General features: G+C 34.8%; 1 protein-coding gene across 7 annotated transcripts; it reads left to right on the top strand.

Annotated features, from left to right (window-relative positions):
• The first annotated feature begins 1,394 nt into the window (after nt 1-1,394).
• Nucleotides 1,395-21,010, top strand: LOC108328970 (uncharacterized). 7 transcript variants are annotated; one of them, XM_052872857.1, is made up of 10 exons: nt 1,399-1,624; nt 2,227-5,464; nt 5,539-5,616; nt 8,989-9,141; nt 9,587-9,750; nt 9,832-9,979; nt 12,383-12,505; nt 12,597-12,684; nt 17,530-17,659; nt 17,733-18,045. In XM_052872857.1, exons 2-10 carry the CDS (start codon nt 2,681-2,683, stop codon nt 17,860-17,862), a joined length of 3,798 nt encoding a protein of 1,265 aa, XP_052728817.1. In that variant the 5' UTR covers nt 1,399-1,624; nt 2,227-2,680; the 3' UTR covers nt 17,863-18,045. The 7 variants fall into 7 exon arrangements, 6 of the variants coding, with proteins under 6 accessions (XP_052728822.1, XP_052728821.1, XP_052728819.1 ...); XM_052872858.1 differs by having other exon boundaries at nt 2,222-5,464; XM_052872859.1 differs by lacking the exons at nt 17,530-17,659; nt 17,733-18,045 and adding an exon at nt 20,822-21,010 and having other exon boundaries at nt 1,397-1,624.
• The last annotated feature ends 2,949 nt before the right edge of the window (nt 21,011-23,959 follow it).

Raw genomic sequence — 23,959 nt, 5'->3', positions numbered from 1 at the left:
ACTTTGATCTATCTATTACATTTGCTTTCATAAAACTTAATACATTGTTCAACTTTGCTCTTATTCTTCTCCATGTGTTCTTCTCTATTACAAAAATATCACCATAATATTAAATATTTCAATAATTTCATGTTAAAAAGAATTTGTTATTGTTGTTTTCTGGAGTACATTTTTAATTTCAAGTTATTTGCACACAAGTATTCCAATTTTTTCAAAAAAAGAAAACTGTGTAATATCCACCACCTAGGTTAAGAAGGGTATTAGGATTTATCTATTTGTGTTTCTCTTATAAACATATTTTCAGTTGGATATATAGCTTTTTGAGAGAAAAATATATTTAACTATAATGTACTTGACTCTAATTTGTATTCGACTGATGTTGATCAATAAATAAAAAATAATAATTCTTAAACTGATATTTTTTTCTCTGTAAAAAAGTATAAAATTTCTTAATTATTTAAAAGTAAATTATGAAACTGACCTACGAAAGGAGACAGAGAAGCGTAACATGACATAAAACAAGTGTCTAACAGCATAAGAAGGATTCGATTGGAGGGAAGCACGTAGTTCCTATTTTTTAATTTTTGAGATTGACACATCATCACCGCACCACACGAGAAACCGTCTCTGATTTCACTTTTGTAGCTAACGAGGGGCCAAATAAAAAAAGCCACACATTCTTCTATAATCTATTTTATTTAATGCAATAAAATAAATTATTCTAACCTCGTAATTTCAAAAAATATTATAGTTTTATTCTATATAAAAATATCAGAAAAAAGTCTATTTATAACAAATTAACTATAAATTTTAGTCCTTCATTTTTAAAATCGTAGCATTCACCCGTACTTAATAGTATGCAAATAACTTATCCGTATAAGCTATTAATAAATATGCTTAACAATATTATTAAATAAAATAACCATGACTAAAATTCGTATATTTAAAATTAATGTATAATCAAATTTTTATAATTATTAAAATTAAAAATTTACGAAAATACGAGAAAAAAAAATCTAAGTGTAGATAATATGACTTGTTTCACTATGTTTACACAATTAAGCTAAACTATGTTAAAAACAAATTTTAAAATTATGACAAAATTAATAAAATTGTTGTACTTAATATTTGATTGAAAAATAATATAAACCCCTTTTACATTACTATTGTACGTATTAATTACTCTTAAAATTTAATGCCTAAGTTTTTTCTTATAAAAGTCAGAAAAAGAATCACACTAACGACGTATGACACAGCATAATAAATAAAACAAAAGGAAAATTCCAGAATAATTTATTACTAGAAAAAGTGGAGGGTGGCACGAAAGAAAGAGTCTTTTTAAAGTTTAATTTTTTCTCCTTTGGTACCTTTTTGTAATATTTTATTATTTTCCGATGATTGTTTGTCATTCCAGAAAATTTCAAACACAAAAAGAATGTGTCCACGTAGGAACATCGGAACAAGAATATGCAACAAAAGTAGGGAGAAGAGAGAGAAAAAGAGACTGTGTGTGGTGTGAGATCCAAACTTGCTTTCATGGTTATGGCCACCGTGTGTTGTCGCTGCTTAATTCTCGCCATTTCGCCAATGTCGCTTTTCCGAAGCAGAAATTGAACCTTCATGTGTAAGCTACGTTCACCCTTTCCCATACTTTCAATCTTTTCTCAATTCAATTCAATTGTATTCAAATCCGGGAACCAATTTTGTTTTTTTCTTCTTCTCTTTCTTCACTCTGATATGTTTGCTTCGATTGTAGCACTTTTGGAAGATAGAAAATAAAGTTTGTTGATCACAGGATGGTTTCATTTTCCCTTGATTTCTGGCTTTTTTTATTATTAAAAATAGCCCTTTTTGGTTGGGTGCCCATTTGTTTAATCTGGAAAATTATGGTTGATACCCATGTTGAATTCTCGTATGAACATCTTGAAAAGGTTCACTTTTTGTTGCCTTTGGTGTCACCTTTATTAATCAGAACTTTTTTTTTATGTTGAGTCCAGTTTTGGAATGTGGAGACGATTGGATTTTGATTGATAACCCGTGTTGAGCCCTTGCATGGACGGCTTGTACAAGTTGTTTGTTTTTGTCTCTTGGATGCCAACTTCTTAAAGTAGGACAATTTTGTGTTTTGATTGATAGTTTGATTCCCGCCTGCAATTCATACAAGCACGGGTTGATAGTGTTGTGTTTGTTGCTTCTGATTTGCTAATGTTGCCTTTTGAAGGATAGGTGGTTTTGTGGCTCACAACTTGGTCTGAAATACTCATCAGTTTGTCATGGACTATTGGCCCTTCTAAAGAGTTGAAGATTGATTGGTTTGTATATGCACAGCTAGACAAACTTAGAAAAAGCGGGTATTTTATGTTTTGTTGTCGATGAATGCATTGATTCTGTGTTTAATTGCTAGAAGATGAGATCCTCCTCTCTTCAGTTGTGAGAGACTGTACATGATTTCTTGCTGCCGTTCAGTATCCTTAAATATATGTCCTTTGTTTTGTTTATCTTTGATATGGTATTTGACCGTTGAGAATAGAGAACTAGGGTGTCAGTAGAAAGAAGGAATTAGACACGAATTTGTTGGTTAGTCAGATGTTTACACTTTTGGCTTGTTACTATACCGGCACTATGAAAAGAGTTAGTTACGAGAGACGATGAGAAAAGGGCACTATATAAGACAGGAACCATGTTAGGTACCAATATTGGTAAGGATCCTAGCATGTTTCCTCAACATGCCCAACAAGATCTATCTGGTAGTGTTTCAAGTACAGGGCATCATGTGCAAAATAATATCACTATGGAGGCAGGGGAAGAATTTTACGTGAATGTTGGTCGTGATGGAATTGCTGCTGGAAGGGTTCTTGTTTCACCAGATATACCACGAAATCATGAGAATGTGTTTGGTTTGACTAGAGAGAATGGCAATGTGAGATATGAAGATCTTACTAACATTTTGGGGCTGAGGAGAATGAACTCTGAGAATTCTTCTGATATATCTGACTTTTTATCTTTAAAACAGTCAGTACAGGAGATGGAAAATGGAGCTTCTGTAAACATTTCAAACAAAATTCAAAAGGGTGATGGTATGTTGAGGAAGGCTGTTCAAGAACCAGTGGGTGACCAGTCTGGTCTCGCAGTTGTATCACCACTTTGTAGATATGAAGCTTCTCAGTCCAATGGATTTTCTGGTTCAGGAGTCGTAGATGATTTTCTGTCTGGGAAAATGAAGTTTCTGTGCAGTTTTGGTGGAAAAATATTTCCAAGACCCAGTGATGGGAAACTCAGATATGTAGGGGGAGAGACCCACATCATATCTATCCAAAAGGATATGGCGTGGCAAGAGCTTATGCAGAAGACCTTGGGCATTTGCAATCAACCTCACACAATAAAGTACCAGCTTCCAGGAGAGGATCTTGATGCTCTAATATCTGTTTCCTCTGATGAAGATCTTCAAAATATGAAAGAGGAATACCATGGGCTTGAAAGGCATGAACGTTCTCAAAAACTTAGAATTTTTTTAGTTCCTTTGGGTGAATCCGAAGAGACATCATCAACAGAGGTGAATGCTGTTCAACAGAATGATCCTGATTACCAATATGTTGTTGCTGTAAATGGTATGGGAGACTCTACTATAACAAACATCGGTGGGCAAAATTTGACAAATGCATCCAGTCAGTTGGGGGCAGATTTGAACTTTACTCCAGTTCTTCCAAAAACTCCAAATGCTTCTCCAGATGGTCTTTTTAATGATTCCCTGAATGTGAAAAGGCCCTTGTCAATTCCTCCCGCTCCAATTCCGATATCAGGTTCTAACACAGGTTATATACAATTACTGGGTGACCACTCATGTCAGGGAAGCATTGAGAGCAATGCATCATATGCTCAGCTATATCCTGAGTGCTCTAATATCAGCACTGCTGGTTGCATATATCCTCAGCACGTGAGTGACACTTGTCCTTATCAGCATGGTGATGTTATTCAGCCCAAGAAGCTCAATGGAGGTCCTAGCAAGGAATTAGTGACTCCTGTTTATGTTAATCCCAGAGATGAATTTTTTGGTGGAAGGTCCTTGCAAAGGGAAAGGGTCTTCTCTAAAACTCCCCTTTCATTGTTGGATGATGTAATTTGTCGACAGGGTGAATCTTATGGAATTACAGACTCCCCTCATGGGATGCCCCATGCCTTTTCTGATCCACAGTTGCTACGAAGTGGAGCAAAGTCTGGTTACTGCTCCCAAAATGGAAATGGTCAATCTTTCTCCCTGAACCTTGAAAAGGGTCAAATATCTTCATTGTTAATCCCTAGTGTCTCACGGGTGAAAGTCACGGAGCATCCGCATGATTCTTTTGTCCATCATCCTCAAATACAAAGTACGACACCAGAAGGAGAGTCAGCCCAGGCACCCAAAAGGCAAGATTTGACATCTTCTCCATACTATGAATCCATGGGAATGAATAATCTTGTTCACATGGATAACACATTAGCTGAAAAAAAGAACTCAATTGCTCAAACTGACTTGGGTATACACAGCTACGATGCAAAGGATGTTCAGGAAAATTCTGTGAATTTAGAAAGGATGAAGATAGTTGAACAAAAGAATTTTATTCCCAAGGATAGCAAGGTTCAGCAGGGGAAATCAACTGCCATTGACAAGGGATTTGTGACTGAGTTTCATCTCTTGAACTCCTTCCCTGCTAATAACTTAAATGCTAATATTAATATGCAAAAGAATTGGGATCTACCTTTTGAGGGTATTGTCCCTATTCCATCAGACACGATGGATCTCTCCTCAAATAATTTTTTGGAAAAGACCATATGTGATTCTAACATGAGCCAAAGGACTAGTGAGCACAAAATCAACGCTTTGGCTAAAGGTCTGAATGGTGTACAAGGGTTTGATTTTTCATTGACCAGAAATTTTGAATTAAATGCTCCAATATTAAATTCTGAAGTAGGTTCCAGTGATAAAAGTTCCCGAGGAGGTTATACTAATAAGCTGTCCATTCATCCAGCTTCTCATAAAGCTGCACAAATCCATCCTTCGAAGAATCAGATGGATGTAGCTTTTGAAGAAAATCCTACAGCAAGCTATGGAAGTTTGTATCCTGCTGCATTTTGTGATGATCTTGGTCCAAGTGTAAACATGCCTATGAATGGCCCTGATAATTCAGGCACTATTATGTCACTTAAAAAGGCACCACCTTTCCTTGATGACTTCATTACCAGCACTGGTCAAGTGGTGGATCAGTTTATCCCCAAACAGTCTGCCTCTGGAATGTCAAATGTTGAAGATAAAGTTTCAGAACAACAAAAAATTTTAGAAGGCTACACTGATGTGAATCAAGTGGAGACGTTCAATGTAACAGACATGACTCGTGTTGTTAGTCCTTATATTTCTAGTGATATTGGAAGTGTTGTATCCCTATCTCATACAGAAGTTGGGAGCATCATCCCTGGGTTTGAGCCTGAGGTATGAAAAATTGAAATAAAATGTTAATGATATTTTCTTTATGTCTTCCTAAATCTCTTTTCTTTTATTTACAGGATTTTAATGAAGACAAAAATGAATTCTTTTCTGATGCAATGATAGCAGAAATGGAGGCTAGCATTTATGGTTTACAGGTTGACCATCACTTAAATGTTTCAGTTCTGGTTTCTTACTTTAACTTCTAAAGATAACAAACGTGGCTATTAAGCCTTAGCTATTAGATATTTGCCATAAATGACAGTTTTACCTAGGTTTAATTAGTACTTTGGTCCCTGTATAGAAGACAAATATTCAATTGTTTTTCAATATTTATTTTTGAATCAATCGAATACCAATTTTGTTTAAAATCAGGCAATATTGACCCTTCCAATTAAATTGATGTTAACGTTTGTTTAGTGGTGCCACGTGTCCATATATTGAATTTTTAATTTTTTTTAGTTTTATTTTGAATTTTTTTGTTTTCTTTTTTCTTGAGCTTTTTCTCATCCTTCATCTCCTTCCTCTTTCTCTCCACACTATCCCTCCATCTCCATCTCCTTCCTCCTAATCCTCTCCTAAACCACCCCTCCACCCCTGCATCTTTTTCCTCCTCCTCCTCCTCCTCCACACACCACCAATCCCAACTTTGCAACCTCCACACCACCACCATTCCATTGTTCATCTACGTCATCATTACCAGCTCCATCATCTCCACTGCAGCCATACTGATACAGAATAAGAGAGACCCACACATGTTTTTCAGCTCATCTACAACCCACCATCACAGTTTCACCTTCCTCTAAAACACATTCACAACCATTATCATCTTCATCTTCCACATTACTTCATCACTCTCCCCATCCATCATCACCTTCATCTTCAAGTGCATCATAGATCACACACTTTCTTCCATTAAATTGGCGTTGGACAGGTGTGTGAGGGAGGAGGTTGCAGAGTTGGGGTTGGTGGTGTGTGGGGGAGGAGGAGGAGAAAGAAGATGGAGGGGTGGTATGAGGGGGAGGAGGAAGAAGGAGATGGAAGGGTAGTTTGAGGAGAAAGAGGAAGGAGATGAAAGATGAAAAAAAACTCAGAAAAACGAAAAACTAAAAAAAATTAAAAAAAACTAAAAAAAATTAAAAATCAAGATACTGACAGGTGGCACCACCAATGGACGATAGCTCCAATTTAACGAAAGGGCCAACATTGCATGATTTTAAACAAAATCGAGACTCAATTGGGTAGAAAAGAAAGAAGGGAATCAATTGAATATTTGCCTTCAATTTAGGGATCAAAGCACTAACTAAACCTTTTACTTATTTATCGATTGGTGAACAATTTCTCAATATTAGGATAGAATACAATAATTTATTGCTTAAAGTACATCAAATATATATACAAGAATGAAAACTAATTTTGGAAATATAATAACAACACTTAATGTAATAATATCCCTATGATTTTGTGATATAATAAGATCTCTATTATTTAGGAATATAATCAGATCTCTATTATTTAGGAATTTAATCAGATCTCTATTATTCTGGATATAATTAGATCCTTATGATTTAGGGATATTTACATTATAGACTTTAATTATAATATGCTAAATATAGAATAATATAATATGATTGCTCACATTCCCTTTCAAGCTAGTAAATGTACATTTTCCATTTCCATCTTGAAAACAATCCTTTCAAAGTTCTTGCTATTCAGCCCCTTTTTTAGAAGGTCTGCAAGGTTGTTTTGAGATGAGACATGGAATGCAGATCTGACCCCTGTCTTTCTTTGATAAAATGTCGATCAATTTCAATGTTTTTAGTTATATTTTGTTGCACTGGATTATGGACTATGTTAATAGCATATTTATCATCACAGTCTAGTTTCATTGGTTCATCCCACTTTATTTTAAGTCTTACAAGATGATTCTCAGCCATAGTAGTTCTCACATATCCGTCCCTAGTGCCATTGCCCTGTACCTATGCTTCAGTACTTGATCTTGCTACCACATTTTGTTTTTTACTCTTTCAAGTTTCGAGATTCCCACCAAGTAAAGTACAATATCTAGTAGTTCATTTTCCATCCATAATTGATCCAACTTAGTCCACATCTCTATATACTTCGATATTTACTTTCCTTTCCATTTCATTTGAACAAAATTCCCTTGCTGGGAGTCCCTTTCAATTATTGCACAATTCTTAGTGCAACCAGTAAGTAAATCTCTTTTGGCTAGTGTATGAACTAGCTTACTAGACTTACTGCAAATGCAACATCAGGTCTAGTGTGAGACCAATATATGAGTCTTCCAATTAATCTTTGATATATTTAAGTGTAGGCTTACATGCTAGCTTACCAGTTTCCTTTAACAAATCAGTAATTTTTTCTGTTAAGGTGTCTTCATTTCAAACTCCTTAGCTAGATGTTGGCTTAATAGTTGTTGCTCCACCTCATCATCACCTGTCACTATAATATCATCCACATACACCATTAACACTGTTACTGCCCCTCAGTGTGTTTAATAAACAATATGTGGTCTCTTTGACTTTATTTTAAGCCCAAATCTATTATGGTTTTAGTAAACCTTTCAAACCATACTTTTGGCTTAGTCCATACAATTCCCTTTTCAGTTTGCAACCAGTATTGGCAACAATTTTCTCACTGTATCTACAGGCAATTGCACGTAATCTCCACTTCAAGTTCTCTACGAAGGAAGACATTTTTTACATCAAATTGTTGTAAGTTCCAATCGTATTTAGCTGCTAGAGATACTGAACCATCAAATTGCACTTAATCTTCTACCACATTTTTACGATCTTGAACCAGTTCTTGCATCATCATCTTTTCAACAGTGTCCATGCTTGATTCCATTCTGGTATGCACCATACCCTAACACGTGGCTCCCACAGAACCAAGATTGCTCTCTAGATACCAATTGATATATTCAACCAGTATTAAAGAACCAACAATACAAGTTCTTGGTAGATTTTTATTAGAACAACACTGTTTCTGCCAATGTGGTAGAAGACAGTAAAAGATCAAACACAGAAGGACTTTCGAGTTGTTCTCAACTCCCTCAACTCCTTACTAATTAGGAAAACAACAACCTTTTTCCCTCCCTCTACACTGACTATTTAAAAATAGGCAGTTTTCATGAAAAAACAGTTTACAAGAATAAAAACAGAACATTTACAGGAGGTTATAACTGTCATAATCAGTTATACTTCTTATCCCTCCTCCTACAATGGTTAGAAGAAAAAAATTAATGAACAACAAATACAACTATTTCTATTATTGATAAACAGGGAGACCAAACTCTCTTGTTTGTAATTTGATAAAATTGAGTTCTAGCTCCAAATAATCCTGAAAGAAGGGTTTTATTTATTTGTTTATGATATGTTTCTCACATTAGAGTCACATTAGAGTTTCATTGACTTGTTTGTGTTTGTTAATAAATAGTTTCCAGTTTTCTAGTGCTCGTCTACATTTACATTTGTTATTCTATAACTGATTTCTTATACTACGTAATTCAGATAATAAGGAATGCTGATCTTGAAGAACTTACAGAGTTGGGTTCTGGTACTTATGGCACTGTTTATCATGGAAAATGGCGGGGAACAGATATTGCTATAAAGAGAATTAAAAAGAGTTGCTTTGTTGGAAGGTCTTCTGAGCAAGAACGGTTGGTAAGTATTTAATGCATTTCTTTTCTTAACAACTTTCTTATGTTGAATGACATAATATTTACATCTCAATCTACTTGTATGTTTAATGTTACTTCTCATAATAAAGTGAACGGATTAAGTTCAAATGCATTTGCATTCTCTCTTCCACCCCCTTGCCTTTGTCCCTCACCCTGTCCTTTTTCTCTCTTTTTGTATCTCTCTCCCATATATATCATGTTGGAAGTTAAATTTTATTAATGTCTTGAACTCAAATGAATCAAAACGTAAGGATTTAAATTTGAACAATAAGGGGAAAACATGCCTTACGTACTATTTTGCCATTTTTCTACAAAGTTTACATTCATTTAAGAATTGTATACTAGTTTCAAAAGTAGCTTTGTTCATTTGTGTTGGAAGGAAAATTCACTTGAGCACTGAATTTTACAATATTTCATGGCTTTGGTAGGCAAAAGATTTTTGGAGAGAAGCACAAATCCTTTCAAATCTTCATCATCCCAATGTGGTTGCATTTTATGGAATAGTACCGGATGGGGCGGAAGGAACCTTAGCAACTGTAACAGAATACATGGTTAATGGTTCCCTTAGGCATGTCCTTGTAAAGAACAATAGGTATTCTAACTTAGTAGTTTTCTTTCAATATAATTTTGAATGTTATTTATGCACGTTCCAAATTTCAACTCATTTGTGCAGATTACTTGATCGCCGTAAAAAGCTAATAATTGCCATGGATGCCGCTTTCGGTATGGAATATTTGCACTCAAAAAATATTGTCCATTTTGATTTGAAATGTGACAATTTGCTTGTGAATCTAAGGGATCCACAACGACCAATATGCAAGGTAAGAATTCTAGATGTCAAGTTTCAATTTGTTTAATGATAAGGAACAAGAGTAAGAGATTTAATGAAATCCATATGTCATACTACATTGCATATATGGGATTATACGGACAAAATGATGTTAAATACAAAGTAGCAAATATCCAAACTATCATAAAGACATGATTGGGTCATTCTACACAATAAAATTTATATGGTTGGTCACTTTAGGGGAGGTTAGAGCGAATTCGAAAACTTAGGATCACTTTTAAACATACAGGGCAGAATATAAAAGTACAAAGAGATCCAAGCCCATCCAGTCCATGATATCCCCCAAAGCTCTAAAGAAATTGGCCAAAGAGGAAGTTGACTAAATGGCCATGCTATGGTTTGAAGAGATGAACAATTTTGAAGAACAAGCGTGTTGATAATTGCCCAAATCAGAATGTTGCAATGGGTATTAGATGAATTTGCAGCAATATTTCAAGAACCTAAAGGATCGTGCCCACCAAGGGATGTAGATAACCAAATTCTTATCAAATCAGAGATAGATTCAGTCAAAGTAAGACTGTGAGGATACCCCCATTTGCAGCAATATTTCAAGAACCTAAAGGATCGTGCCCACCAAGGGATGTAGATAACCAAATTCTTATCAAATCAGAGATAGATTCAGTCAAAGTAAGACTGTGAGGATACCCCCATTTGCTGAAAAATGAAATAGAGAGCCTGGTCATAAGGCCCAACAGTAGCCCCATATTTAGGCATGAGTCCCTTTGGCAAAGGAAAAGGGTGGCAGGTGAAGGTTTTGTGTGGATTACCATGCTCTAAACTAAGCCACTGTACCAGTGTCCCTAGCAACTAAGGAGTTGATGAATTAATTAAATGGGGCTATGTACTTTTGCAAGATAGATTTTAGGGTAGAGTATCATCAAATTAGGATGCATGAATCAAGTGTACTAAAAACCATTTCTATAACACCTTAACATTAGTATGAATCTTTGTAATGCCTTTTGGGTTAATCAATGCACCATGAATTCTATCTTAAGGCCCTTCGTTGGAAGGTTTGTCCTTGTTTTCTTTTATGATATAGTGATATAGAACAGGGCATGGGGAGATCATATGGATCATTTGAGGCATGTGCTGGCTAAGTTAACAAAACAGTCTTTGTTAATTAGAGAAAGTGCGCTTTTAGAAAAATAAGGATAGCTTTTTTAGTATATATTACATCAAAAGAGGGAATAGGGGTTGTGTGGACACAAAATGAAAGACCTATTGCATATTTTAGCAAGGCCTTTTCATATTACACTTGCTAAATCAGTCTACAAGAAAAAAATGGATGCTTTTGGTACTAGCTATCCAGCATTGGAGGCCTTATCTGTTATATCAGAAATTTACTATATTTACAGACCAGAAAAGTTATAGAAATCTATTGGATCAGAGAATAACTATTCCAAACAAGAAAAATTGGCTGGCAAAGCTAATAAGGTATGAATTTGAGATAGTGTACAACTTGGGTGCTTCCAAGTTGCGAATGCCTAGTATTACAAGGTAGATTTAAAAAATTATCCAAATTGACATTTGTGCTCAAGTCTAGAGCAGAGCAGGTAGTATTACAAGGGTAGATTGGTTTTATGAGCATGCTCCCCATGGGTTGCTAAATTTTTGCATGCATTTTATACAACTTCCACAGGGGAACATTCAGGTATCTACGGAACCTATAGAAGAATGGCATGGTCAATTTTTTAGATTGGGATGAGTGGAACATTAACAGAGTATTTAGTCACCTGTGATGTGTGCCAAAGAAGAAAATACCAAGCTCCATCAACAAGGTTATTGCAGACATTGCCCATTTCTAGTCCTATGGGAGGAAGTCATTATGTATTTTATTGTGGGTCTTTCTAAATCTAAAGGTTTTGATGCAGTGGTGGTAGTTATGGACAAATTGAGTAAATCTGGACATTTCATTTTTGCTTCGGCATCCCTATATTGCAAGCCTATAGTTAAGATTTTTGTTAAGGAAATCATTAGACTTAATGGGGTGAAAATTTCCATTGTAAGTGACAAAGATCCTACTTTGTCAGGCTAAAAACTGAGAAATGAAGAAATCCCTGGCAATTCGTATTTGAGCACTGTAAAGTTATAGCGATGGATTGAATAAGATTTGTAGCATATGCTTGAAGAAAACATGTGTGAACTAGATGCAGCATGGAATGAACTTCTCTGTTTTGGCAGCTCCATCTACATGGTTCATTTCCTATGTTTTTACAAGTACATTGGGTTAGGCAAAAGCACAGTGTAGAAGGCGACTACAACATGTGCTTCAAAGACAAATATTAGTCTAACTTAATGAAATTTTATGAAGTTGCTTATTGCTAAATATGGCATACATTTTATTTTTCAAAGTTGTTGATTATTTTTTGCCTAGGTTGGAGATTTTGGATTATCAAGAATTAAACGCAATACCCTTGTATCTGGAGGTGTGCGAGGAACCCTTCCATGGATGGCACCGGAGCTGTTGAATGGGAATAGCAGTCGTGTTTCTGAAAAGGTAACTTGAGACCATTAATATAAAATTTAGTAATATAGCAGAATCAATGACTTTTTGACAGTCATTCAGCTTGTGGAATGACTTTTGACAGGTTGACGTTTTCTCATTTGGCATCTCAATGTGGGAGTTATTAACAGGAGAGGAACCTTATGCAGATATGCATTGTGGCGCCATTATTGGTAAGAATCTCTCAACAATAGTTTATACCTTAAATGAAGTGCCTCCACCTTTTGTAGTCTGTTTCGCATTTCATTAGCTTTTCTTAAATTGGTTTGGTAGACTTGTACTGTTAGAATGCAGAGATTAGTTCATCCAGTTATCAAAACCTTACAACATTAGTCATGTGTATTGGAGGATATATAAGGCATAAAATATTTTTCTTTTGATATTCAACCAATATTGGTATTTTCAGAACTTTAAACTCAAATGATTGCTGAAACTGTGTGCAGGAAATCCCTGTGAGAAACTCTTCTGAATTCAATGTTGTTCATTGTTATTTGAAACTCACCAGACGAGGCGGCCATTGAGTATTTATTCTAAACAAACTATTGTTACTACTATTAGGATTATTTGGTGGATAGGATATAACAGAATATAGGAACAAGAAAACAGTATGATGGAATAAGAATAGAATAAACTTTTAGGAACAAGAAATCTTATTCAATATTTAATACACATTAGACAATAATATAACATGTCATATTTGACTCAGGGCAGATAGTGATAGTTATTGGTGGTGGTGGTTGTGAACAATGGTCATGACACTGGGTGGAGAGAGCGAATATTCTATCTAAGAAAAACACTTTTTATAGGATCTGATACAGAATAATACCATAAACAAATAATTTCCTATTGATATATCAAAACAGTCGATTATATTAGGACAAGGTTTTATCGTATTCTATCTAAACCGTTGAAGGATTTTTTATAACTCATTTGACGGACTTAATATGATATGATAAGAGAATAGAATATGATAGGGAAAAGACATAATATACCGAAAGTAGGTTAAGTTATAATCTTACTTTGTGTCTGGTGCATAACTAAATAATGATGGACATAAATGAATGAGATGAAAAAAAAAAGTTTATATTTTCCTTATACTGTTACACTTTATGATAGGATATAAGGTAATAGATAATGTTAGGTGTTGGAAGGTATACGAAAGAAGAAGAAAGTATATGAGAGAAGAAGAAGGGCACCGAACGGTGGAAGGCGGTGAGAGAGAAGAAGAAGGGAACCGAACGGTGGAAGGAGGGGAGAGGTTGTGCCGAACGACTGAAGGCGGTGAGGGCTCTAGCCGTGGAAAGAGGTGAAGAACTGGAGTCGATCGATGGAAAGAGATGAAGAACTAGAGCCGATCGATTGAAGAGTTACTATCCTAACTGTTGTAGCAGTTAGGATGGCTGGGAAATAATTATATAAATAGAGTTATAAGATAGGGGAATATTCGGTATAAGATAATTATGGTAAATAGAGCTATATTCTAGGGAAATATTCAGTATAAGATAAATATAGTAAATAAAGCTATATTCTAGGGAAATATTCAGTATAAGATATTTATAGTAAATAGAGCCATATTCTAGGGAAATATTTAATATAAATAGAGCTAGATTATATTGTGAGGGCTATGCTTTTTGATTATTGAGTTTGTTAACAGGCGCTACAGTCGTGTGAGAGAGGTTATACTCCCAACTATCCTTGTTTAGAGAATTCTATTACCATTAATAAGATAAATTCATTCTTTCATTATCTTTTCTGCCTTCTGTGATCGTGGTTAATTAGGTTTCTTACTCAGAAACCTAACACTTTAACCGATGTATTTATAGGATATAAAGAGGAGGCAAGAACTTCCTAAAAAACCCTAACCCTTACATGAAAAAAAAATTATAAAATCATTACATTTCAACACTCTCCATAAAAAAACTAGAGCATATATATTATGCAACCTAGGAAGATATAAATTGAATCCCATATGAAGATTGAGAATGACAACTTCAGCCACCACATCCTCTTCGGTTGCTACGACCTCTTCCTCTACCTCTACCTACATCCTCTTTGGTTACTACGATCTCTTCTTCTACCTCTACCTCTATCTAGTGGTGCTACCATTATTGGTGTTTCAATTGCATCAGTTGAAATTGAAAAAGTCTAGTGATGAAGCTATTCATTGAAGGGATATTACCACCAACTAAAACTTGATCACATACATGATCAAAATTGGAGTGTAGGCTTCTTATAATTGAAACCATGTATAGCTTATTAAGTTTTTGTTATGAGAGACCATATCATTATTGGTCTATGTGTGAAAGGCTACTCTTTGAGTTGCATCAAAGAGACATTGAATGCTATCAACAAAATGTCTTGCCTCGTTTTCCAAAAGTATGAGCATGTCTTATATGGTCAAATATCTTAAGGAATCTTGTTCAACTGATTGTCATAAAACATCACATAATTGGAAATTCAATTCCTCCCACAGAGGTTTCTCTTCATCCGAAACAATAGAGAGATCCTTCTCTAAATGATCATGGTGTCCTTGACCTAGGAACCATAATTCCACAAGAGCGGATCGTGAATCATACTTTTTCTAGTTGAGTTTTGTCCTGGTAATAGTAGGTGTAGTAGAATGAGGGGAAGTGATTCCAAAGACTTGAAGGGGGAAGGAAAAACCTTAGCTTTGAGAGGAAAAACCCTAGGTGAGAGATATTGCCACCAGAATAGAAGGGAGCAGACAAAAGCCTAAAAGGCTCCTACGAGATGAATGACACCGGTCTGTTCTGATTCTGGCAACACTAAGGTGGCGCGTGGAGAAGTGTCAAGACAATTTATAGGCAACGACCACCGGTCTTACCATTAATAAGATATACAATGATGATGGTAAACAACAACAACAGTCGGTGGTGGCGACAACAATAAGCAAACCGTGGACACGACCCGGGCCTCATACCAACTTAAATAAATGAGATAAGAAAAACAATGTATATTTTGGATCCTGATACTTTAACAACTAAAGTTTGACAACTTTTTCACAACGCCACATGTTAGCCAGACATTGGTTCATTTGAAATATATTTTTTAAATCCAAAAAAGTGACGTGGAAGGAGAGATTAGGTTGAAATTGCATTTCGCGGCTTCTCCCATTTTTCTTTTTCGAAACCCTACGCACTCTCCGCTATCTCCCTTCTCTCTGCGGTTTGTGTATCTTCTCTTTGTTTTCCGTCGATTTGTCCACCACTGAGGAAAGCTTTCCCCTTTCTTCCACCACTTTCGGCGTGGCGACGTTCTCCTTTATCCTTTGGGTGGTTTGTGTTTCGATACCCACTTTCCTCTTCCCTTTTTGTGTTGTGTGTTGTGAAATGGAGAAATCTGATGAATGTGGTCATGGCAGCAAGGTATGTGTCTGTTGTTGGAAAACCCCTTTCCCCATCCCTTTTATCCTTTGTTTATAAGGGTAATTTTTAATGCAGGTGTCAATGTGACATTCGTTCAAAACAAAATTGGTTGATGGTTTGAATCTAAGGTTGACTCCAGAACAGAGCACCCCATTTGGTTGGTTTTATAGTTGCATGAAAATGTTAAGATAGGTAGGATTTTGTTAAATGAGTTATGTGGTAGATTGGAATTTTTGTTAAACGAGCAAAATAGAACAGATAATACCACATATAAAGAAGTGCTTATGTGTGTTTTAGAGGAACAAGATCTGGTAATTGAAGAACTTGAAGCTTCAGTTTCTGTTTTAGAAAAGTCGGTTGAAGACAGGAATAAAAATGAGGGTGGTCAAAAGGTTGAAGAAGGTGTTGGTGGAAGTGGTGTTCGTTGTGAATTTTGATCATCGGTCATGGAATTTGGTAATGACTACATAACGATCACCTGAAAATAAATAAAAATTCCAATCTACCACATAACTCATTTAAGAGACTCCTACCAACCTTAATCTTTTCATATAACTCTAAAAACCAAACAAATATAATGCTTTGAATAAAACACCTCTGTTCCGAAGTCAACCTTAGATTCAAACCACCAACTAATTTTGTTTTGAACGAATGTCGCACAAACACCTACAATAAAAATTACCCTTATAAACAACGGATAAAAGGAAAGGGAAAATGACTTTCCAACAATGAACACATACCTTGCTGTCATGACCACATTCACTAGATTTCTCCATTTCACAACACACAACACGAAAAGAGAAAATGGAAAGGGGTATCAAAACACAAACCATCCAAAGGATATAGGGGAACGTCGCCACATTGAAAGTGGTGGAGGAAAGGAGAAAACTTTCCGCCAATGGTGGACGAATCGTCAGAAAACAGAGAGAAGATACACAAACCAGAGAGTATGCAAGATTTTGAAAAAGCAAAATGGGAGAAGCCGCGAAAAAGCAAAATGGAAGAAGCCGTGAAATGCAATTTCAACTAATTTCTCCTTTCATGTTAGTTTTTTGGATTTAAAAAATATATTTCAAATGAACCAATGTCCGCCTAAAACGTGACTTTGTGAAAAAATTGTCAAACTTTAGTCGTTAAAGTATCATGAGGATCCGTATATTTTCCTTACACTGTTTCTTTTACTGATGTATTTATAGGATAAAAGAAGAGGCAATCAACTTGCCAAAAAAAAAACCCTACCCCTAAAGATGATGGGTTCACATACATGAAAAGAATAATAAAAGGAAAACATTAAATATAATGTAAATTATGTTGAAATGACTTTTTATTAAAATTACATATAATCTTCTATAAGCTGAATTTTAATATATATTTTTTGTCAAATTGAAAACTATAAAAAATATAATTTTAAGTAAACTATACAAAATTATATTTTATTTATATAACTACTATTTATATTACAAAAATGTTATATAAGATTTTAAAGTTGAGGGAGAAGATAATACTAGTATATCATATTTTGCAATAAACAATGCATTACATTAGGATATGGTGTACGAAATGAGTCCTTAAGGATGCAGAAGAGTATGAACAAGTTTGTAAGTTTGATTTTTCGGTTACATGTTGATTTAGGGGGTATTGTAAAGAACACTCTGAGGCCTCCTGTGCCTGAACGGTGTGATTCTGAATGGAGGAAGCTTATGGAAGAGTGTTGGTCACCTGACCCTGAAAGCCGGCCATCATTCACAGAGATAACCAGCAGGTTAAGATCCATGTCTCTACTCCTTCAAACAAAAGGGTTAAGACCCTTCTGAAAGATCCCACATTTTCTGCAGATATGTATCACGGTGTGCAGCATTTTCATTGTACAGTAATGTGTTTATAGCAGTCAAGATTGGGTTATCACAACATTTACCTTTTGTTTTATTAGCTACAATTTCTTCATTTCTTTATTCTTTTTTGTAAAAATCTGAGCTTAAGATCATGGTATAGTAGTCATTTAGATCTATGGAATTTTGTACTTAGTGCATCACTGAATATTTTGCAGAAGATATATCAAAATAGGAAAGAAAAGGTGTCCTGGTGTGTATACAACCAACAGTGCTTGTAATATTTGTTTTGATTGCTGATGTGAGAATGTATTTTGCATATATGTTGTCAGGGAAATAGAAATGTTAAAAAATAAATGAAATATTGGAAATAAAAGGAATAAACAATGAATTCCATCTCTAAATTCGCACTCTCCTTACATATTCCCTGATGTAATATTTCGTTACATATTAGTGAAGAATCTATCTGCACAGTAAAATATACAAACTATTGCATAATGGATGTTCAACAATGGAGGAATTACTTGTACAATTTTCTCATTTAGTGACCAAACTAGATAGAAGGTAATATTTTGACTTTTCTGATGCATGAAACGTTTTAGAATCCATTCATTAGTGCGTGCTTGCTCTTCGTTTAGCTATAGCCTCTTTGAATCAAGATTATGGAAAATCAAGTTTCAACTTCTAGATATGTTAGTATAACGTTCTTTATTCTTTCATAAAGCAAGCAAACAAATTTTAATTCAGATTTAATATGCAAGAGTAAAGGAAAAAAGAACACAAAAATTATATTGATTTATTCAATAAAAGAGTTATATCTAGTTTTTCCAATTACCTTAATTAAGTTAATCTATTATACTTTCTAGTGTGAGAGCCGATAGATTTAAAGGAAATTGGAGCGGGACAGGTGTATGCACTGGATTGGACCGTTCGGTTTTGAGAGTAGTATATAAATGAAAGTTTCAAATTTCGTCTCATTCTCTGCATACACTCTCTCTCCAAAATTTTGATTTTCTCTTTTCTTCTCCTTCTCTCTAAAAATCTTCATCAGTTAATCAGCTGTTCTTCGTTCAGGAGGAGTTTAAGAGATCCTTGAGCTGAAGGATTTCTAGTCAACCAGTTAATTCAGTGATTTGAGTCAATAAGTTTCACCTTCTCTTCTTAGTGTTTCGGTTTTCTAGTGCATGCAAGGGAAAATCCGTTGCATGAGTTCATCAGCTTCTTCTCAATTCTGATCATGTTCTTGGTCTTTTGGTTAATCCTTTCTTTTCAAATCGATGATCTTTAGGTGTTTTTAGATTTTCTTGAAGTTCAAACAATTCCCTGAAGGTATAAAAGCTTTATGTTCGGTCAAAGAGGTAAGGGAAGCTAGTTAATTTAATTGTGATTTTCTATGTATGAAATTACTGTTTGGATGGTTATGTGGGTAACTTGAATGTTTGATTGAATTGTGTTGAATCTGTGAACGCTGGAACCTGTAAACTAGTTGGAGTCTCTCTGCATAAGTGTTCGGTATGTTCTAATCTTAAGAAAGTGGGTATGCAAATATGATAGTTTGTGGTTGGGAGTGAAATCTGCTATGGGACTCTTTGGGATGATGTTAGAACGATTTTAGGTACCTTTGGATAGGCTTAAAATGGTATATGAATCATGTTTGGAGGATTAGAAGTTTGGAAGTGGCAGGAATTGGTGAAGATAGTGGTTGATCATAATTCTGCAGCTATTCTGTAGAATTATTCAGATCGGCGAGTGTCATTCATTGACCATTCGGCTTTCTTCTTGTGTTCGGTCTTAACTGAGTTCTACTTTTGTAGAGCTTTTCAGTTAATGACCGATCGGTCTTGTACTAGTATTCTGTTTTATTCATAGTGATCGTTCTTAGTGGGTTGTGTGGTCTCTTAGTAGCGATCGTTCTGAGTGGGTTGTGGTCTCTTAGTAGCGATCGTTCTTAGTGGGTTGTGTGGTCTCTTAGTAGCGATCGTTCTTAGTGGGTTGTGTGGTCTCTTAGTAGCGATTGTTCTTAGTGGGTTGTGTGGTCTCTTAGTAGCGATCGTTCTTAGTAGGTTGTGTGCTCTCTTAGTAGCGATCGATCTTAGTGGATTGTGTGGTCTCTTAGTAGCGCTCGTTCTTGTACTAGTGCTCGACCTCGTACTTATATTCGGTCTTAAATGCATTCAGTCTAAGTTATAGGTGTTCGGTCTAAGCCATAAGCGTTCGGTCTAAACTTAGTATTTGGACTAGTGGTAGTATTCGGTCATGATGTGGTACTCAAAATCCTCTAGTTGTCGGTCATTAATAGCGCTCGATTTTCTCTTCATTTGTATCTATTATTAACTGTTCGGTCTCCAACATTCACAGGGTGTTCGGTCTCCAACATTCACAAGGTGTTCGGTCTCCAACATTCACAAGGTGTTCGATCTTGTTCTTCTATGTTGGTGATTTCTGTTTGGCCTATATTCATAGTTATTCTAGTGTGTTGTTTTAATTAATTGATCCAATTGCTTTGATGGCTTATGCATGTATTATCATAACGATGTAAAAAGGAAAAGTATGGTATGATAATTGTAATATGGATGTGAAAGAGAATTTCAAGGAGGAATGTCTCAGTGATTTGTATCAAGGTGGTGGTAAAGTATGAATATGGACAGCGAAATTCACGGCGTTCATCCTGACATTCTAATGATTACCAAGTCTCAAGTAGAGATGGGTAAGTCATGTCGTGAGAATAGCAGGAGGTCCTGACCTATAGGGTCTTAGGTGAGTTATAACGGATTAACCCCGGGTGGCAGCTGATAGTTTTCCAGTTACTACAACCCCCGGGTGCACGAATGGCCCAAGCTACATATTCATACAATTCGAATGGTCAAGTCAAGTAGTCAGTCTTTGCATGAATTAATGTGTTCGGTTTTGGACTGTTTGAGTGATCGGTCATTGGATGATTATAAGTGTTGGATGTTAAATGATTATGTATTCGTTGAACTTGCATGATAACTGTAATCAATTAAATTACTCTAGCTTACCCTTCTTTTCTATCTTGTTCATGTTTTCCATTTGATACTCTCTATTTGCGATGATAACCTTGTGGGTGTGAGCAGAGGGAGGTGAGTGTTCGTTGGAGGAAGCGCTGGACGGCGAAGACCCAGTGGTGTAGTCTATGATCGTTCGGTCATATAAATATAGTATATATAGACCGTTCGGTCATGTATATAGTTTTGCAGCTAGGGTATACTTTTGTAAAGTTTAAATTTATAGTTACATTGTGGATAACTTTAAGTTAACTTTATTTCTAGAAATTGTTCAACAATATTATGGTGTGATGAATCTTAATTATATAGTTTTGACTATATTTTTGAAATGTTAGATCTAGTGTTACAAGATTCATATATGGAAATAATAAAACACAAATACCAAGATCTTGAATTCCACAAAATCTTTTACATATGTCAAGATCTTTTGCAATCACTTATAAAACCTATCGCACTTAACACCCCAATAAAACTAATCAAGAATAAGCATATCCAACAATTAAGAAAAAGGAATAAGCTCTTTTGAACAACTTGTAGCAAAAAGATGAGAAGAAGAAAACAAATTCAAAAGGTGATTTTCAATGTGATTTACTCAATCTATAATCTTAAAGTCACTTATTTAATAGAGAAACTCTAAAACATGTTTTTTCTAGTTTCTAGTCTTTATGTGAAAAATTTTAAATAATTTATAACATTTTTCAATTTGATTGCACAAAGATAGCTTGAGATGACTCTTATATAAAGTTACAACAACAACATCGAATGTGATTTTCTACATTGGTTGCAACCATAACCAATGCCAACCAATGTAGAAAGGTCTTTCCAAACTCAATCTTAACTTTTTTTTCTTCATTTTTTTTTCATACCACTTTCATTCTTATTTTAATCTCTATTACATATACACTTTTTATATCAATAACATCTATATTGGACCTACAAACAATATAGAACGTAGAAAATAATCAATGTAAAAAGTCTCTTTATTTTAGTAATGAAATATGAACTTAATGACAACACCTTCTTCTGTATATTTTTCTTCAAGGTAGTTGATTAATAAAATGCAAACAAAGGATAACATGAATAACATAAATGTTGCTCTAAAATGTTTTAAATGGTCAATTATTTAATGAAGGTGGAGACAATGCTAGCCATCTTGTATTACTTTCTCGTGTGTGTGTGTTCTTTTTACAATTGGTTGGGATTTTAAGATCATATTCAGAATAGTAGCAAATTACACTTTATGGAACACCACTACATAAATATATGAAAGAAAGTTAGGAAAGCCTAGTGATTTGTTTGGTTTGTACTTGTTTGGTCTTTTTGAAATGCATATAAATAATATTATGTTTATGAGAAAGGTACCAAACAAACTTACTTTATTTTCTTTAGATCATGGTACTGGTTATTTAAACTTGGTTTCTTTGAACTCTATTTAATTTTAGAGAAGAACCTAATAATCACTGTGTTATTATATTGTAGTATTCAGCTGACAAAGATAAGGAGTAAAACAAACTTATCAAAGTTATATGGTCCTAGGTAGTGGTTCAATCCCTATTAAGGGTTATTTCATTTTCCTCTTCTTTTCAGGTGTTTGGTAGAAGAAAAATGACGTTGGTGCATGAATTGATAATTATCGTTTTACCCGGAGTTCCATTGAATTTCAGGAAGTGCCCAAAGAACATTTAGCTTGCAGACATGTTACCTCAGTTAATATTTGTATAGATATCTCATTTTCTAATAGCAGGAGACTATTAAATAGAACATTTCATAATTACGATCCATAAATAGATAAACTACACTATATAATATAATAGTACAGTTATCCTATGAGTATAACCATTAGTAACATAATATATATACTCCGAACTACTATACTACTATCCTATCACAAAATTATACATAAGAGAAAATATTATTTCCTATCCGCTTATACTACAGGTTTCAGGTTTCCTCATACTCCAAGGGTGCATTGACATTCGTATCTTTTTCTATTCATACTAAAAAGGTGATTATTGCAAAATTAAAAATAACAACATTACAAAACCAACAAATACAACAAATAAGCTAGTTTACAAAAGAATATGAAGAATCATCATATGTCAATAATTATATGTCAATAATCATGTTATAGAATATCACACCACATCTTAAACATATATAAAGCTATATTCCAAACTAAATTATGCGGATAGCATGCATATATGTTAGATTATTGGAAATTTTGAACTTGTGATGACTTCTACTACTTTACATAGTCATTGTCAATGAGTTTCACCTACCACAAGTAAATGTTAGTCCTATTTTGGATATATATTTCATACATATGATGAGTATGATATTGGTTATGTGCATGACATATGTGGTTGGCTTAATTCCACGAATCTCGTGAAGAGATTCTATGGCGGGGTTTCAATAGTGTGAGCATTGATGTAGGGATTCCGTATTGTGAGTTATCCTAAAACTTCAATAACCATACAATCTCAAGTAGCAAAGGGGAAATTATCCTAACTGTTGCATTTCAAATGTATGAATGATCTTTTGGTAAGTTAGCTTACCTTTTTTGTCTTTGTTTGTCTGTGTGTTTATTTTTCTTTTGCAATGATCACCTAAATGGTATAAGCAGAGGAAGATGTCTCCGTTGATCAGGTGTTGATTGGTGATGGTGTTGAAGCGTAGAGTAGGATGTTTAGTTTCAGTGTATATTGGCTTTTGTAAAACTCTATTACACTTTTAGTTTTGGTGTAATGTAACTCTTATTAGTATGTACCTTTTTGGCGATCAACGCCTTAGAGTTAAAATGCTCCAGATTTACGATACCAGGATGACGCTCAATGTGTTGTGAGTTATGAACTTGTGGTGGTGGAACAACTTGCCCACCCAAGCTACCATACACATTGGATGTGGCGCTCAACACCAAATCGTTTGCAAAAGGTGATGCTCAATGCCAAACCTTTTGCAAAAGGTGGCGCTTAGCGATAGTCCTGGCGCTCAGCACCATTCTTCTCATAAAAAGGTATGCTTAACGACACTTTTTGGCACTTAGTTTCTTGGAGTTAATGTTAGGGTACATAACAATTGGCTCAATTGATCAAGTCCTAAGTTCCTCAATTAACACAAACTCAACCAAGACAAATAACTTGACAAACATCCAAAACCAACCAAATCCAATAGATCAAACTTCATCATCCAACTTAATCATGCAAATAA

This window comes from Vigna angularis, chromosome 2, assembly GCF_016808095.1.
Source record: "Vigna angularis cultivar LongXiaoDou No.4 chromosome 2, ASM1680809v1, whole genome shotgun sequence".
Lineage (NCBI taxonomy): Eukaryota > Viridiplantae > Streptophyta > Magnoliopsida > Fabales > Fabaceae > Vigna > Vigna angularis.
This window is presented reverse-complemented; position numbering and strand designations above follow the sequence as displayed.